We start from the raw sequence: 15838 nt of genomic DNA on the forward strand, positions 1-15838 counted from the left end.
TTTCTTGATACTGTTCTCTCTACATCTCCTAATATGTTGACATGGAAAATTTGTTTAGCAATTAAAAGCTTCTTTAGTTGGTGATCGTTTGCTTTATTCTCATGACAATATGTTTGATTCAGGGCTGATATTGTGGGGAGAAATTCACTCTTAGGGGTCAAAAGGTGAACACTGTGTGCAGTAGATCTTTGTTTCGCAGTTGTGAGAAGTTGTCATTTAGCTCTTGTTTCAATTTCATTTTTGTTCCTTTTTCATTTCATTTGCCTCCTACATGTTCATTGTAGTTCCATTTATTTTGATTTAAGCTGTCCAAGCATCTTTGCAGAATGTTTGATAATGTCTGTAGTCACATATTATATTATAAATTTATTGATCGATATTTGAGTCAGGTGGTATTAATCTTAATATTATTAATAATAGATGATAATTCAACTTACCTCTAACATTGCAATTGCTATTAACTTGAATGTTTAATATACATTGTACCATGGTTATTTGGCGGACAGTTTTTATGTTACAGATGTACACGTACATCAAGTGTTAGAAATATTAACAATTTGTTTTTTTATGAACAATTTTGCTGTGAACTAACAATTTTCTCAGGACTTTGATATTAAAATATCACACAGTTGTACTGTATATGAGTAAAATTACTACATGTAATAAATTTTATGAACTTCAGGTAAGAAATAACAATTGTCTCACAAAATACTCACTTTGGCAAACAATAATTTAAAAATCCACGTAAAGTAATTTACTTTAAGCATATATGTCTATTTACTTATAATGGTAAATTTGAAATAACTGTTAATATATCCCTGGAATAATATTACTTTCCACCATGCATGTTGAATTGCCTTGATGTCTGTGTTTGTTTTCTTTCAGCCAAAGGTCTCTGGCCTTTCCGACATTATTGTTAGTACAACTCAGCCTTTAGGCTCTTGTGTGTCTCTTTCTTCTGATTTGCACAGATCTTATTTTGTAAAATGTGTATTAACTTGTTCAACTTTCTTGCAGCAAGGACAGGGCCTGTCTCTCTTTACGAACTTGATACAAGACTTCAAGACTCTTGCTCTGGGTCCTGAGGTCTGTAAACACTCTATACTTTTGTCAGTCTCTTGTCTTGATGGTCTTTGATCTTTATCCGTAGGTCATGGAGTTGCTCTGAAGGATAATCTATGGGTTGTGCCCCCCCTCCCCTCTGACACCCCCACACATTTTTGCGTAGAAAATATCACCAGTCTGCTTGAAAATGGCACTGAAAAAAATTCAATCTTGTAATATTGTGACAAATCTTTTCGTGGTGACTTCATGTAAGACTAATTGCCAAAAACACTCCTTTCCCACACATTGTCACAAGTCAATTACTGCCCTGTTGGGCTTTTGTCACAATTGACCAGAGGTGCATTGTTCCTACTGAGCTGTGCAAAGGACATATTGGAAAATAATTTGAGTTGGGTTGTTTTCTCAGTTTGGTGTCTCAGTCACCTCATTCCCATCCCCACATTTCAGCTTGCTCTGCTTCCTTTTTTTTCATTCTGTTATCTGTCTAGTCTGTATTCAATCTAATGCCTAGAGTGCTGAACTCAAACTTTGTAATTGCAAGCCATGATCTCCTTTGAAATGCTTTGTACCACTTGATTCCTGTTAAACTGAAATTGTGATGGTTTTTTCTTTTGTGAAGCTTGCCTATGATGCACGATTTTTTTTGGCAAGTCTCTGTGAAATATTACTTCTTCCAACTCCTTCCCCCACTTTTTATATAAATTTTTCCCAGACTTGAAGTCCTTTTGTACATTCTCTCCTGTCTTGCAAGTCTGTCCTGTAGCTCTCTGAAACTGCCCTTTTGAAATTCTTCATAAATTCTTTTATTATCATGCCAAAGAAAAAAAATGTAATTGCTCTCAAATTAAATTATCATGGAGCCATATATGTTTTGTTGAAAAACACGCTTTAACTTCTTTGGAACTGATGCCACTTTGGTGTGCACCTGCGTTTTTCATATTTTGTTCATTTCCTTTAATTTCAACCACCCTATTGATGCATTACTGCTTATATTGGCGCTGCACATGACCTTCCATCAGATCCTAACAATCCCTTTTGTCATAGTAACTGCATCTGTCAGTTAAATTAAAACTCTTTTGCTATGGATCTTAAACTTCAGTCTATACACTTGACAGTGAATTAATGGTCATTAACTAAAGACTCTTTAGCTTCACACGGTAAACCCCCTTAAATATTAAAATGTTTAAAATATTCAATACATGTCAGTCTGTGTAAATGTGAAAATGTCATGAATCCTCATGAATAGCATACATCTGTTCTTGTTTGACAGTATTGTAAGAATTTGGATATTAAAGCATAAACATAACCATAAACTTAAACTTTTGTATTATAAAAAATAATTAAAATGAACTAAATGTAAGATAATCAGGATTCTGGTGTGTGTATGTGTGTGTGTATAATTAAGATCCAGAAGGAAGCTTAATTTTTTTCTAGACCTGCATCAGTTTGTCTAGAGGTGAATAGTCAATAAGTTTCATTTTTCATTATTTACTGAGCAGTTCACTGTGGGAGCCATTTAAAGACTGTTAATTGCCTTTGGCACCCTGTGAGTAAACTCAGTGCAGGAGTGTTTATTTTTGTGTTATGAAATTATCATGAGAATAGAAATCCTGTAATCTATATGTAAATATGTGTTAACTAGAGCATCCATGCAGCTTTTTAATCAGCACTTGTTTATTTGCTTTGTAAAGGATTGGTGAGAGCATTGAAATAGATATTTCTGTTTTTAAATGAATTAGGGGATTGTCAATAATTGCTGACTACTCACTTGGTAACTTTTTTTTTGCTGATTGCTGCCTGTGACTTGATGTATGCAAGCTAGTGTTTCTATATCATCAATTATTTACTCACTAGTAACAATTTCTTGAATGTATACCCTAAATGTTAAAGGTTTTGTGGCAAAAACAGCTTTCGATAGTTTTTTTTTTATATTTTTGCAATTTGTGAAATTTATTTTTAGCAGAGAATTTGGCTGTTCAAGTTTATTCATCACTTTGTGTTTACTTTTCAAATTACAAAATGTTTAGAAAACCAGTGTTACTGAGTATCTGAGTGACTTTCTCTGTACATAAGAAACACATGGGGGAGTTCTACTGAACTTAACTAGAAAAACACCTTAAATTGTTTTTGTCTGATGAAGATGCAATGTGTTTTGGGTTCAAGGATATTTTGGCATTTTTTGTTTGGAAACTAAGACCAAGTGAATTAAAAAAAACCTTCCAAGAAATTGTTGTTTTAGTCAATTGAAAGAGGCAGACTAAAAGTGATTTAGTTTTGAGCAATTGTAAATACCACAGAAATGTAAACCTGCACCAAAGCCTACTTTGAAAAGCTTTGCACCAAAGCCTACTTTGAAAAGCTTTGCACCAAAGCCTACTAATGGAACAGATTTCTTATGAATAGATAGGTTTGCAAGAGACTCAATGTAATTTACAATATAAAGGCATGTGACACCTTTAGAATTTCAGTGAAAAATTGTAATTATTATTGTTTCCCTTTGCACTTTAGTGTGCACTAATTAGGGAATGCATTATTCAAATTGCTTTGTCTGGAAAAGCAACCATTAATGGTTTTCATTGTCTAGAGTATAAAATGTTTACTTTGTGTCAGTGTTACACAGATGGCAGTGGAACACTTTTGTACAAGTCTAAAAGTTTTCTTGTAGAGTGTTTTCCCTTCGAGTTGGTTTATTTGGACTCTCTTGTGAAAAAAATATTGATTTGTTTGAAACAATTTCTGTCTCTTGATTTATCTTAAAATTCTTATCATTGACCATCATACATTTTTGCATTTTAGTTATAAGAATTAGGTGTTATGTCAAGACAAGATCCCCAAGTTCAAAAAATATTTGGATTCATGCACAGTTTGTATTTAATACAATGTATATGCTATAGAAGCCCTTGCGCAATGGCAAACCTCTTTACTTTAACTTAGAATTTAATCTGATTTTATTCAACAGCAAAAATATGTGAAATTACAAAGTGTACAATCTGAATGCTTTGGCAAAGAATTTCTAGTGTAAAATCTATTTCCTCATATCCATCTTTTGGTGTTTATTTTAAAGTTCTTTTCAGTACAACCTTTCCAAGGTACTCTCTTTTTCTGTACTTACTTCAGGGCTTTCTTCTAGGCCTTAGAATTTGTGGTAAAAGTGCTTTTAACACTTTAACTGCCACAACTGATTAACATGGAACTTCTCCCTATAATATCCATACATTATCCTGCAATCAGGTATTGAGAAAACTCTAACTTACTAGGTAGAAGTTGTTGTCTTGATCTAACACTAAATTCTTATAACTGATTTACGAGGAAATAGGTAGCAGCTAGAGGGGAGAATTAACTATCAGATCTCAGTGAAAGGGTTAATGACCAAATGTGGAACAAGGCTGTTGTAAAAATTTGTTGGAAGTGTGTTCCTGTAATATGATGGTGGTGTTCAATGCTCGAAACAGCTTTTTGTTTCAACTTCAGTAATTTTCCTGAATGTTACATAAAATTTCAGGAGAAGCAGTGAAAGTGATCTTGTGCAGAAAGTATTCTTGTTGTGTTTGTCAAAGCTGCATGAAAGTGCAAAACTTCAATATATTTGAAAATTGCTGCACTGAACAAGAACTTATGGGAACTTGTAATAATGAGGCATCTGTGAAGAGATTTTTAGTAAGCATGTTCTACAGTTCATGCTAGGCTACAATATTTTATTGTAAATTTTACATGCTGTGTGAATGTGAAATCTCCTTGTTGTGAATTTAAAGAAAGGAATGTTTGACATTTCTGTATGATCCAATCCACCTGAACCTCAGTTGGGGACCTGAATGCTATACATTTTCAAATGTTAATATCCTCTTGACTACTAAGATTACTCTGTTCAAGGGCTTGTATGGAGTGTGTAATCAAATTTAAACCACAATGATTGCTGGCCTCTCCATACCAGGACTGAGAGATTTTAGAGATGGGTATGCTAATAACACTTACAAAAACAACATACATGTTAATTTATCTGCTTCATAATTTGACTCTTCCAAATAGCAGTTTCTTCATTATTTCATCTACTTTTCCTAAGCTTTGGTGTGTGTTTTTATGTACTTTATAGCCTAATTCTAGGATTGAACTGACTCACAGATCTTTATTCTTCTCTAAAAAGTTGGATTTAATAAAAATATCGTTTCATGATCGCGCAGAATAATGCAAAAATTAGTTTGACAAGCTTTGGTTTGAGAATTCCTTCTGAAGTAGCAATTGAATTATTGTGTTTTGCTCACTGAGGTTGTGACAGAAGTTATGCATAATTTATAAAATATTTCAACCAAAAAGTTTATCCACAATCTCTATAAATTTTATAGCTATATCTTGGAATTGAAACTTTGCTAGGTCAATGTTCCTTTTGTTTCAATGAGATGCCACAGTGTAACTTTCCAAGTGTTTTTTGTCATCAATTAGTTTACAGATATTAAGTAAATTTATAGAGAATTGTTGAGCTAATTAATATTGATGCTGAGTTTAAAATCATCAATCATCACCCTCCCCCCCCCCAAGTGTTTTATTGTTTCTAAGTGAGATCTGAGATTTATTATCAGCTATTTCCTTTCATTTTCCACACAGCTACATGTTAGTTAATGGGACAGTTTTCTCTCTTATTTTAAGAACAACAGCTAATGAAAATGTCAATCCTCCAGGGCAATCCTTTTACTAGTTGAATTTTCAACAATTCCATACAATTTTAGGCAGCAATAAAAGTTACTATTGACAGGAAATTTTACACTTTACTCCCTTAAGAGGAGGACACTAAGTTACAGGACTCCTTTATTAGGTTTTAACCTGACACTGAAGTATTACTAATACCTCCAAAAACTTGAATACAGAACCACAGGTAGCTGCTGGTTTTGTAATGACATTCAGGCTTTTTCTTGACATGATCTTTAATTTTTGGAAAGAAGAGGTACCTGTTAAAGAGTTTCACTTGATACTTCATTCTTAAAAATAAATTTAAGAATGGGTAAATAACATTAAATTAACATAATAAAGAACAGTAAGGCATGAGATATGAAATGACAGGTTAATGTTGCATACAACAGACAAATCTAAGACCAAGGAACACTAGGGATGGAATCACAGTGACATAATGTAGTAACAATTTGCAACAACAATTTGTCTTTCTTAACATGAAGAATTTTCCTAAATATCTTTTTTTTGCTGGAATCACATTGGTTTGAATTTGGGATCAGATCCACGCAACAAAATTCTGTTACTGACAGCTACAAAGATTTCCACAAAATTTGCCTTAACACAGGAGCAGTAGTGTTGGGGTGACTTGTCCCCACCCAAGGCTGCAGTGACTTTTTTTCAGACTACATGTGGCAAGACTTTGTTATGTGAACTTGTTGCCAAACATGTTTTTCCCTTAACGTTCTCTTCTAATGATAAGAACTAATGGTTATGATAATTTTAGTAAACAGGAATGAATGTCATCTGCTCAAAATTGTTTAAAATTAAAAAATATAACATTTTGTAAATGACGACATAATTATGAAGGAGTTGATTAAAAAATGTTTGCTTATTTGCATAATTTATATTATAATAGTAATTAATTACTATTTGATAGCTAGTCTTTAATGTGGTAACATATGATCTGTATAAAGTGGAATAATCAGTATGAATTAAAATTAAATTAAATTAAAACAGGCCTTGGATAAGCATAATTATAATTACCTAAAAGATAAAACCACTCATGTTTAGATCAAATACTAAATAAAATGTACAATAATTTGAAATAATTGGCATAACATAAATGATAAATTAAACAATTTAAAAATGTAATCCAACACTTTTTATGATAAAATCTGCTTACGTTATGCTAGATATCTTTTTTTCAATATGCAGTAAATGATAAATTAAACTCGATAATAAATGTAAATTACTAGGTTTTACGTAAGTCTTATATAGCTCATGATAATTAAATGAATTATAATATTGACATGCACGTTTTTTAAAGCCATTTTATTTAATTTTGATGTCATTCACAATTAACTTTTTCTATTAACTTTTGCTTTGGCTCAGATTTTAAATGAACATTTGAATTTTTTTAAAAGTTAGAAAGGGACAAATATTATTTTGTCACCCAAGTTTGAATGAAATCACCATTCAATGATTGATTTATTGAAATACCTTTAAACTGGGTTGTAAATGGAGTTCACATACTTTATGGTAAGATGTTCAGGATTTTATACAAATTTTAAAAATTATAAAGTAGAAAAAATTCAACTGTGAGAAGGTAAGTTGAATTTATTTCATGGATTAACTGAAAGAGGTGTTAGTGTGATAGAGTTCTTGAGTCTTACTGGTGCCATTTGACTCATGAAGTCTGGCTATATCAGATAAATAAGGCTAGGCCAGATAGAAAGTAAAGCTAACTTGGTTAAAACTGTTTATTGCAGCGCCACTTCTCTCTCTTATTGGGATTGGTACATGAGGAAGTATCTGGTGTAATTGGTGTTACTCCATTAGTTTAGAAATCTGCCAGAGAGAGGAATCCTGCAAAAAAGGGCTGCAATTAAGCACCCTTTGGACTTAAAAGAACTGGTAGAATAATACCAAGGTAGAATTTAAGAAAGGGTAGAGGGTTATGTAGTAAGACAGTGAAAGTGTTCCTTGAAATGAGACTGAGGCACATACTCTTTGATTTCAGGTGTCATGGGTTTGTCTTGTGTGCCAGAAGAAGCAGGAGATGCTCACTAAAACTGGTAATTGGTTTGGACCTGCAATAACTGCCAATGAAACTAAACCAAGCAATGACTCTGACTTAAAATTAAGTGAGTTTAGAGCAATTCCAACAGAAGAAGATAAACGAGCTATGAGGCGACAAGGTTCCTTACACAGATCTGATTCTGGAAGGGGTAGTGGGAGAAGGACAAAAGGGAAGGATGGTGAACGAAATCGGTTTCGCAGGCCATCAGTTTCTGATGAGGAGGTGGATTCACTACATGAGACACCCCCTGGGAGCCCTGCTTACTTAAGTGATGATGAGTTGTACAGACCAGATGAAAATAAAGTACGACGAAAAGTTGTAAAATTCAAGGGACATGAAGAGTTAGATCATGCTCCTCATGGCCGTGCTGCTGGTGGAATGCCAAACATGCAAAGGGCCGGCCCCATGAATCAAGGAGCAGGAAGAGGACTGGCAGTGCCTGGTCAAGCTCAAGGAATTAGATCAGGACAACCTCAACAACCCCAGGGACCAGGTGTCAGACCTGGTGTTCCCCCAGGGGGACCTCATGGTAGAGGAATGCATGGTCCAGTATCTCAACCAGGAATGCACCCCAACTTTCCCCCTCAGCAACAGAATTCAAGCTTTACTCCAGTGGGACATCCAGGAACCTCTCCTGCTGCACGAGGAGCTCTGCCAGCTTCTCAGCAGCAGGGTCCCAGGGGAGCCGTTGCTCCAAATCAACCTAGACCTGGTTTTGGAATAAGAGGGCCTCATCAGCAGCCAAGATTTCCAGCACCCCAACAACAAGCTGCAGGTGGTTATGGCAGAGCAGCACCCCCTGGAAGCCAACCTGGAGTTCCCTTTCCAGGACAGGTTGATGGGAAACCTGGTCATGGAAGAGGGGTTCCACCTGGCTCCCAACCTGGCAACCATCTAGGTCCAAGGCCAGGAGGACCAGCTGTTGGGCATCCATCAATGGACAATAGGCCAAGACAGCCAGGAAGTTTCCCTCCAAATCATGTAGGAGGCCCTCACCCAGTGCAAGGTAGCCCAAGACCTGGTGACCGCATGGGACCCCAGCATAGTCCAAGAGCAGGTGCACCACCGGGAGTGACTCAGATGGGGCCTAGGATGATTGTTGGTGGGCAACCACGTCATGGAATGCCAGCTGGTCAACAGGGTGGCCAGCCTCAGCATCCAGGCCAGTTAGGCTCGCCACGCCTAAATTTGGGCCCTGATCCAGCAAAAATGCAGTCAGGGTCACTAAGGCAAGGACCTCCTCTGGATCAACATCCTAAAGGCCCGACTGGCTCTCCTTTAATGGGACCTGATCCAATGAGAGGTCCAATGAGCTCACCTAGGCTAGGTACTCCTAGAAACCATGTAGGGGCACCCCAGCAAGGTCCATATCCAGAACAAGGAAGGGGCAAAGTAGATGGTATGCCTGACCAAACAAGGGGGCGAATGGGACCATCTCCACAGGAGCCAAGATTAGAACAGCAACCAAGAGGGCCCTATGGAAATCAACCACAGGGCTCTTCTTTGGACCCCTCTAGAGGGCAGTATGGACCTGCACAACCAGGTCATCCTATGGAACAAGGAAAGCCAAGGGCTAGCTCTGTTGATAAAGGTCCAGTGTTAGATCAGTCAGGAAGGCAACATTTGCCTGATTCTAGAAATGGATATAGTCCTGAGGCGCAGAATGTTGTACCTCACAGGTTTCCAGATCAGCATGGTCAAGGTGCGCAACAAAAGTCTGACAGCAGAAACAGCCAGATACATGATAGCTCCATGATGAATGGAAGGGTGGGACCTGCCCTCTCCAACAGGCAGGAGAGAGTGGAGCTGAGACCTGTTGCTGGTGATTCTAATCAGCACGGCATGCTGGGACAGTCACCCAAACGAACAGATAGACCTGGATATCGAGATGGCGTCAGATCATTTGATGAGGAGCCTGATGGCAGAAGAAGCCCACCAAGGAGCATGTCACTTGATGAGACAAGAGACAAGGTAAGCTTCCTGACATACTTAAAAATTTTGAAGAGCTCCAATCAGACTTGCTTTGTTTTGATGGTGAAGTTGTTGTTCAAAACAGATTTACCACCACAGCAAATTTTTAAAAAGCTGAATTGGAATTTTACTCTAATTAGCCTTTTTTCAGAGCAAAGAAAATGCTTCAACTCTTCCTTAGGATGCTTGAACAATCAAAATATCTGCCACAGAAACTTGCCATAGTCCTGTGTACTATCCTCAATAACTAAACTATACAGTGGTCCACTCATGTCACTTCGCTTATTTTTAGTGTTGTGTTCTAAATGACTCTTGAACTATCGGCCACGTCAGTTGTAATTAGCACAATGCATCAGGGCAATGGCTCATAGGATCTTATTTAGCAATAGTGAGCAAGAATTCGGGACTTTTCTAGAAATTCTTGTTGTAGTATAGCACCAAATATTTGGGCAGTATAACCCAGCAATCAAACAAGCAAGCTTTTTGAAGGTTGCTCTATATGAAATAACTTTTGTCAGAGTTGATACAATAGCAAAGTTTCAATAAGATGCAGATGTTCTGTGTACAATGGTTTTCTTCATATTATTTGGCAGGCTGCAAAGTAAAGTTAACATAATCATTACGAATGTGACATTCAATAATAGTTCAAGCTATCACTTTTTGCTTTCATTTCACCTCCAACTGAGGAGAAGGAAGTGAAAAATACTTTACTGGTCACTTTCCTAAACATATATTTTCACAAGAATTTGGAGTTCTGTTTTTTTCCTCTGTGGGAAAGTTATGAAACATCATAGAAATTAGACCCAGAGATATACATTATGGATCTGACCCTCTGGCTTAAAATCAAATTCATGATAAAGAAGTTGCTGTTTATCTACCAATGTTTGTGTTACTTTGATTTTTAGAAAGCTTTCTTGCGTCATCCTCTAAAATCTTGTAGTTATTATTTCATAGTATTTTTGGTGTGAGGTTAGAATTTGTCATCATGATACAAAGTTTTTCTACCATCTCAAGTAAATCCCTGTCCACACTCGTTTTGCATCCATTTCTATATTTATTACAAAAGTTTATTTGTATATTTCTGAATCAAAATTTTCTTGTCATTTATTATAAAAACATCATTTACTTTTGAGAGGAAAATCCTGTGCTTGCCACCTATACTTGTTTTTATTCCTCTGTACACAAATGTACTCTCTCTCAGTAAATTTACATGAATATTTATCTTTCAAGAAGCAATTTAGGCCAAATCCTTATTCTTAATTTATATTTCACTAAAAATAATTTTTCCCAAACCAGAGATATTTTATTTGTGATGAAATACAAGAGTTAATAAATGATATTCTGCAAATAACTCTTGTATCTCTCATATCAAACAACATTTAAATTTGATTTCAGAAGACAAAATTGTTTTATTTTTTGTTGAAAGCTATGGAGCCTCACTTAAGGAATATGTACTGGTTTTGAAGATAAAATTTTACCCAAGAAAAGCATTAGCTGAAGGATTTTTCTCATTCAATTTTGACCCCTAAATTGTTTGCAAATTTTGAAGAAATTAAATCACTTTGCTGTGATAAATATTTTATTTTCTGTGGCATTCTTTCAAGATCAGCTTGCTGGATTATGATAAAAAAAATTTATCAATACATGTAATTAAGTTATTCTTCAAATTAACATTCAAAAACGTGAAAGTATGAATTATTTATGACCTTCAATGCAGCAGACTTCTGTTGGATGGCTCTGATTTCAGTGTTTATTAGATTTAATTCCATCCTCTTTCAGAATGTTTCTGGTAGGAATAATCTCTTAAATAATTGTTTGTTGAATGTACAGTAATTTCTTTTGTGGCTGATACAGCATGCAAATTTTAGTGTTTTTGAGAGGATCTTGAAGCTTTGAGCTGACTTTTGTTTGTTCGGTTCCCCACAGAGTAACTTGTTCTTTAAAGATGAGCCACCTTCAATTCAGGATCGAGAGTCTTTGGGAGACAGATTTGTCAGTGCTCTTTCTATTAAGAAATCTGCTCCCTCTACTGCCACCTCTTCTTCTTCTTCTCCTTCTGTGTCCATGACACCTTCTGCTGTTGTCAGTAACCTTGTCAGCTCTGTCAAGAAATCTGAAATCATTCCTGCTGTTGAGACCAACACAGACCCCTTGCAGGTTTGATGTTGAATTATCTGCTTCTGGCAATTATTAGAATTTTATTTAATTTATTCTCCTACTGATGTGTGATTAATTCACAAAATCTTTTTCTTAGCTGATCAGCTTGACAGGGAGTGTAGTTACAAGTACATGTGCATCTTACAAGTTTTCATCATTTTTATTCCTACAAATGAGGAGTAAAAGTGATGAAGCTTGTTCTCTTTGTACAGTGTATGTGTTCATTACCTCTACTATAGGCAGTAAGCTCTGTAATGCATGAGGTGGAGTAAAATTCTCTCCCAGGCTGTCATGATGAGGGTAAAGCCCTGCACTTTGCAGTACATCGTGCAAAAAATAAACAACTAGATATGAAAAATACAGAAAAATGAAACAGTTAGGTTACATCCTGTCCTTGACCAATAAATTCACTTGCCACGATCGTGACTTAAGTTTTCAATTTTTCTGCAGTTCTAATTATTGAACAACATGGTTTCCACAGCAAGGAATTCCATCATGTGGTTTCCTTTGGTAAATTGGATTAGTTTGATGAAATGATTTGTGGGACATCAGAATATTTTTTGAACTTTCTTTGTTTTTTCACTGAGTTGAGTCCAGTACAAAAAAGGTTTGAATTCATATGATTGTTGCATGAAAAATTGCTTGATAAATATTTGACATCTTTTTATAAAAATTGTCTGTTATCTACGTGCATGGCAGTTTGACCAATTGGTTGCCTTTAAATATATCTTTTTATACATGTAAGCAGAAAGTGCTGTGATGTGCTTTGTGCAGATAAGTCTGATGTGAGCTTCATTAATAAGTACATTTGTCACATCCACAAAGGGAAACAGTGACAAAGAAAAACCAAACTAAAAGAGAAATATTAGCAGATTTTGTTGTGAAGTTCAAATGTATTATTAGATATTGCTATAACTCTTCCCAGTGGGGGACTGTTGGTCAGTGCACTGTACTCTGGGTTGAGAAGCCTGGGTTCAAGTCCTGGCTGGATCATTAAGTTGTGTTCTTGGGCAAGACTTGGGCAAGACTCTCGACTCTCACAGTGCTCCTCTCCACCCAAGAGTATACATGAGTGCTAGTGAACTATCAGACAAGCCTGATTACTGCTTCAGGTCACTTCATGCCACAGAAACTAGGATAACCTCCAGCCAGTTTAGCCATATGTCTTTATTGCTAGCTTGACCAGTCTTTCAGCTTTTTGTATACATACACCTTTGCTAGAAGAAGTTTCAATAATCCTTGTGACTCCATGCCATAGAACTCTGGGTATAATCTTGGGCAGGAAAAAGCCAGTATAGTTAACCTAACTAAGTAGTTTCCTGGAAGATCAGCCTCTAGGCTCCATTTCCAACATCTTCTTTCATTGGTCTTTGATCCTCTAGAAAAGGAACTAAGAGTGTAGGCTCATTTCCTGAACAATGGCTGGTAATGGAGATAAGTCAGCTTCATGAGATTAATTTTACCCTTGTGGGAAAGATTTTAGTCCTGTTTTTGCAGCAGAATCAATTTGACATCCTTTCCTTCTCCGTTTTCAGACCTTTGTCAAGTGGTCTGCTCCTGACGAAGACAACAAGTGTTTAGGCGAAGTGCTGCTGACAATAGACCCAAAATACAAGGGCTCATCAACTGGTAACGTGAATTTTTTCTTATCAACCTTTTATCCCTAGAGGTGACGAGCATCTAATTTCTCCCAACAGTGTCAACCCAGAATCATATATTAGGGTAACAAGAATGAAGTGAATGATCACCCACCAAAGAAGCTCTTGATTGTTAAACAAATTCTCCTTGTTAGCGCCTCACGAAATGTATAGAGAGAATTATAGAGAATATGCGCACTGATGTTGGGTGATGGGTGTTTCAGATCCGTACAGTGCATATGGGCTTAAGGTGATAGGTGGAAAGATGACAGATGATGGGAAACTGGGAGCTTTTATCACTGAGATACGAAAGGGAGGTCCAGCTGAGAGACAAGCCAAGCTTCAAATTGGTAATGACTTGAGTTCTTTTGCTATGTGGTAGACTGGAAGAGAGAAATTCAGACTGATGGAAAAAGTGAACAAATGTCAGGAAAATTAGTGTTGTGGACCACGGACTGACTGATCAATCAATTGACTTATTGTCAGAGACATAGACAAATTGATGGACAAGCAGACAATTCTTTTTCCGTGTTGTCGGTGTTTATCAATCTGTTGGTCTGTTAGTTTAAATGTTTACCTGCCTCTGTCTGTTATATCTGTTATCCTTTCTTTCCCCCCTGCCAATCTGTCTTGCAGTCTGTCTGTCCATTTTTTTCCGGCAGTCCGTCTGTCTGGTAGTATGTGAGACAGTCAATCTGCCTGTCTGTCTGGCAGTCTGTCTGTTTGCCTGTCTTTCAGTATTTATGTTAGGCTGTCTGTCTGTCTTTCTGTCTGTCTGTCTGGGTGATTTAGTGTTATTAACTGAGTTCGCAACGTAAATTGGCCACCGTAAAGAGTTGGAAAACTGACGTTTCGAGCGTTAGCTCTTCATCAGAGGGAATGGCGTAGGGCTAACGCTCGAAACGTTAATTTTTAAACTCTTTACAATGGCCGATTTAAGTTATCAACTCTGTCGGTAATAATATATTACCCTGTTATACTCTCCCACCGACGCAGCACCACAGTTTTTGTCTGTCTTTCTGTCTGATTGTCTGGCAGCGCGTCTATGACCTCCGACTTCTTCTATTTGCCTCTTTCGTCGTTCTGTCAGTTTTCGACGCGAAATACTCATAACTATCAATGACTGGTGTTTTCTCTGGGTAGCATTTTCCATCTGGTAGCTAGCTCCTTGCTATTAATTAAAAATGGTGTCTTACACAGGTGATGAAATTCAGGACTGGAATGAACAGTCTTTGGTGGACTGCACGTTTGAGGAAGTGGTGGAAATTATCAACTCATCCATGGAGGACAATCAAGATAGCAACGAACTTCACCTCATCGTGTGTAGAGATAAGTGAGTGATCAATCCACATAAATTCTCATTACCTAGTTATTTCGTAATCAGGGAGAACGGTAGTGAGAATGGGGAAAATGATCAGGGAGGGATTTTTTAATTCTGAAAGAACACGAAATCCTTCCCCTCCCTACATAAAAATATGATTGTTGGTTGGGAGAGGAAGGAGTTTTTGAGAAGACTCCTAAATGGTAGGATTTTCTTAAAATTTTTTCCCCTAGGAGTAAATTTCCAGCTAGGACCTCCCAGTCACCCGACAAGTCACCACGGGGACAAGAACAAAAGAGGGAATCTCCCAAGCAGGTCCCTACCAGAGAATCCCCCGTAAAAAGGGACCGGATGTCCCCATCTGCAGCTCCAATGTCACTTCAACAGGACAGAAAGCCACCGGATAGCAGAAGGGAAGAGACCACAGTCATACCAACACAGAGGGAGAATGGGCTTATGTCTACTGGTAGAAGTCAGTCGTCTTCGTACGAGCCCCCAGCAGGTTTGAAACATTGTTATTCTTTCCTCGCCTTGTCTTTTCCTGTTAAATTTTTTCATTTTGTGAATCTAACTACCAAGCAAAGTCTTGACTAATCTCAAATCTGGTTATATTTCTACTTCTCTGAAAATCGAGTCGGTGAGACTCAAAGACGAATTCAACATTGGATACGAGATTTCACTGCGAGTACTTCGTGAAATGAATAAAAAATGTGTAGATTCCATATCTTATTTTATGTCTTTAACCCTTTAACTCCCATGAGTGACCAAAACAGAACTTCTCCTTACAATATCAATACAATATCAACAGATAAGTGATGAGAATGAAGAAAAATATCAATTAGGGGATTGGTGACGAATACCAAATTCTCCGCACTAACGTCTTAAGAATTGTATGGCAGACAGTAAGGAGAATTACTCGAGATCTTGGGGTTGAAAGGATCAATC

The 15838-nt window shown here is 36.8% G+C and overlaps 1 protein-coding gene across 6 annotated transcripts in view; it reads left to right on the forward strand.

Moving 5' to 3' along the window:
* Positions 1–1003: 1003 nt before the first annotated feature.
* The window catches only part of LOC131777493 (regulating synaptic membrane exocytosis protein 2), a 29574-nt gene continuing 14739 nt past the window's right edge, over positions 1004–15838 (forward strand). For 5 of the 6 annotated variants that reach the window (XM_059093799.2, XM_059093800.2, XM_059093802.2 and 2 more), the window contains exons 1-7: positions 1004–1086; positions 7748–9778; positions 11705–11935; positions 13471–13564; positions 13797–13922; positions 14773–14905; positions 15127–15395. In XM_059093799.2, the coding sequence (XP_058949782.2) occupies positions 7787–9778; positions 11705–11935; positions 13471–13564; positions 13797–13922; positions 14773–14905; positions 15127–15395 (2845 nt within the window). In that variant the 5' untranslated portion in view covers positions 1004–1086; positions 7748–7786. The remainder of the gene's footprint in view (positions 1087–7747; positions 9779–11704; positions 11936–13470; positions 13565–13796; positions 13923–14772; positions 14906–15126; positions 15396–15838) is intronic. The other variant, XM_059093801.2, reaches the window with a different exon arrangement.

Source organism: Pocillopora verrucosa, chromosome 5 (assembly GCF_036669915.1).
Source record: "Pocillopora verrucosa isolate sample1 chromosome 5, ASM3666991v2, whole genome shotgun sequence".
Taxonomy (NCBI): Eukaryota; Metazoa; Cnidaria; class Anthozoa; order Scleractinia; family Pocilloporidae; genus Pocillopora; species Pocillopora verrucosa.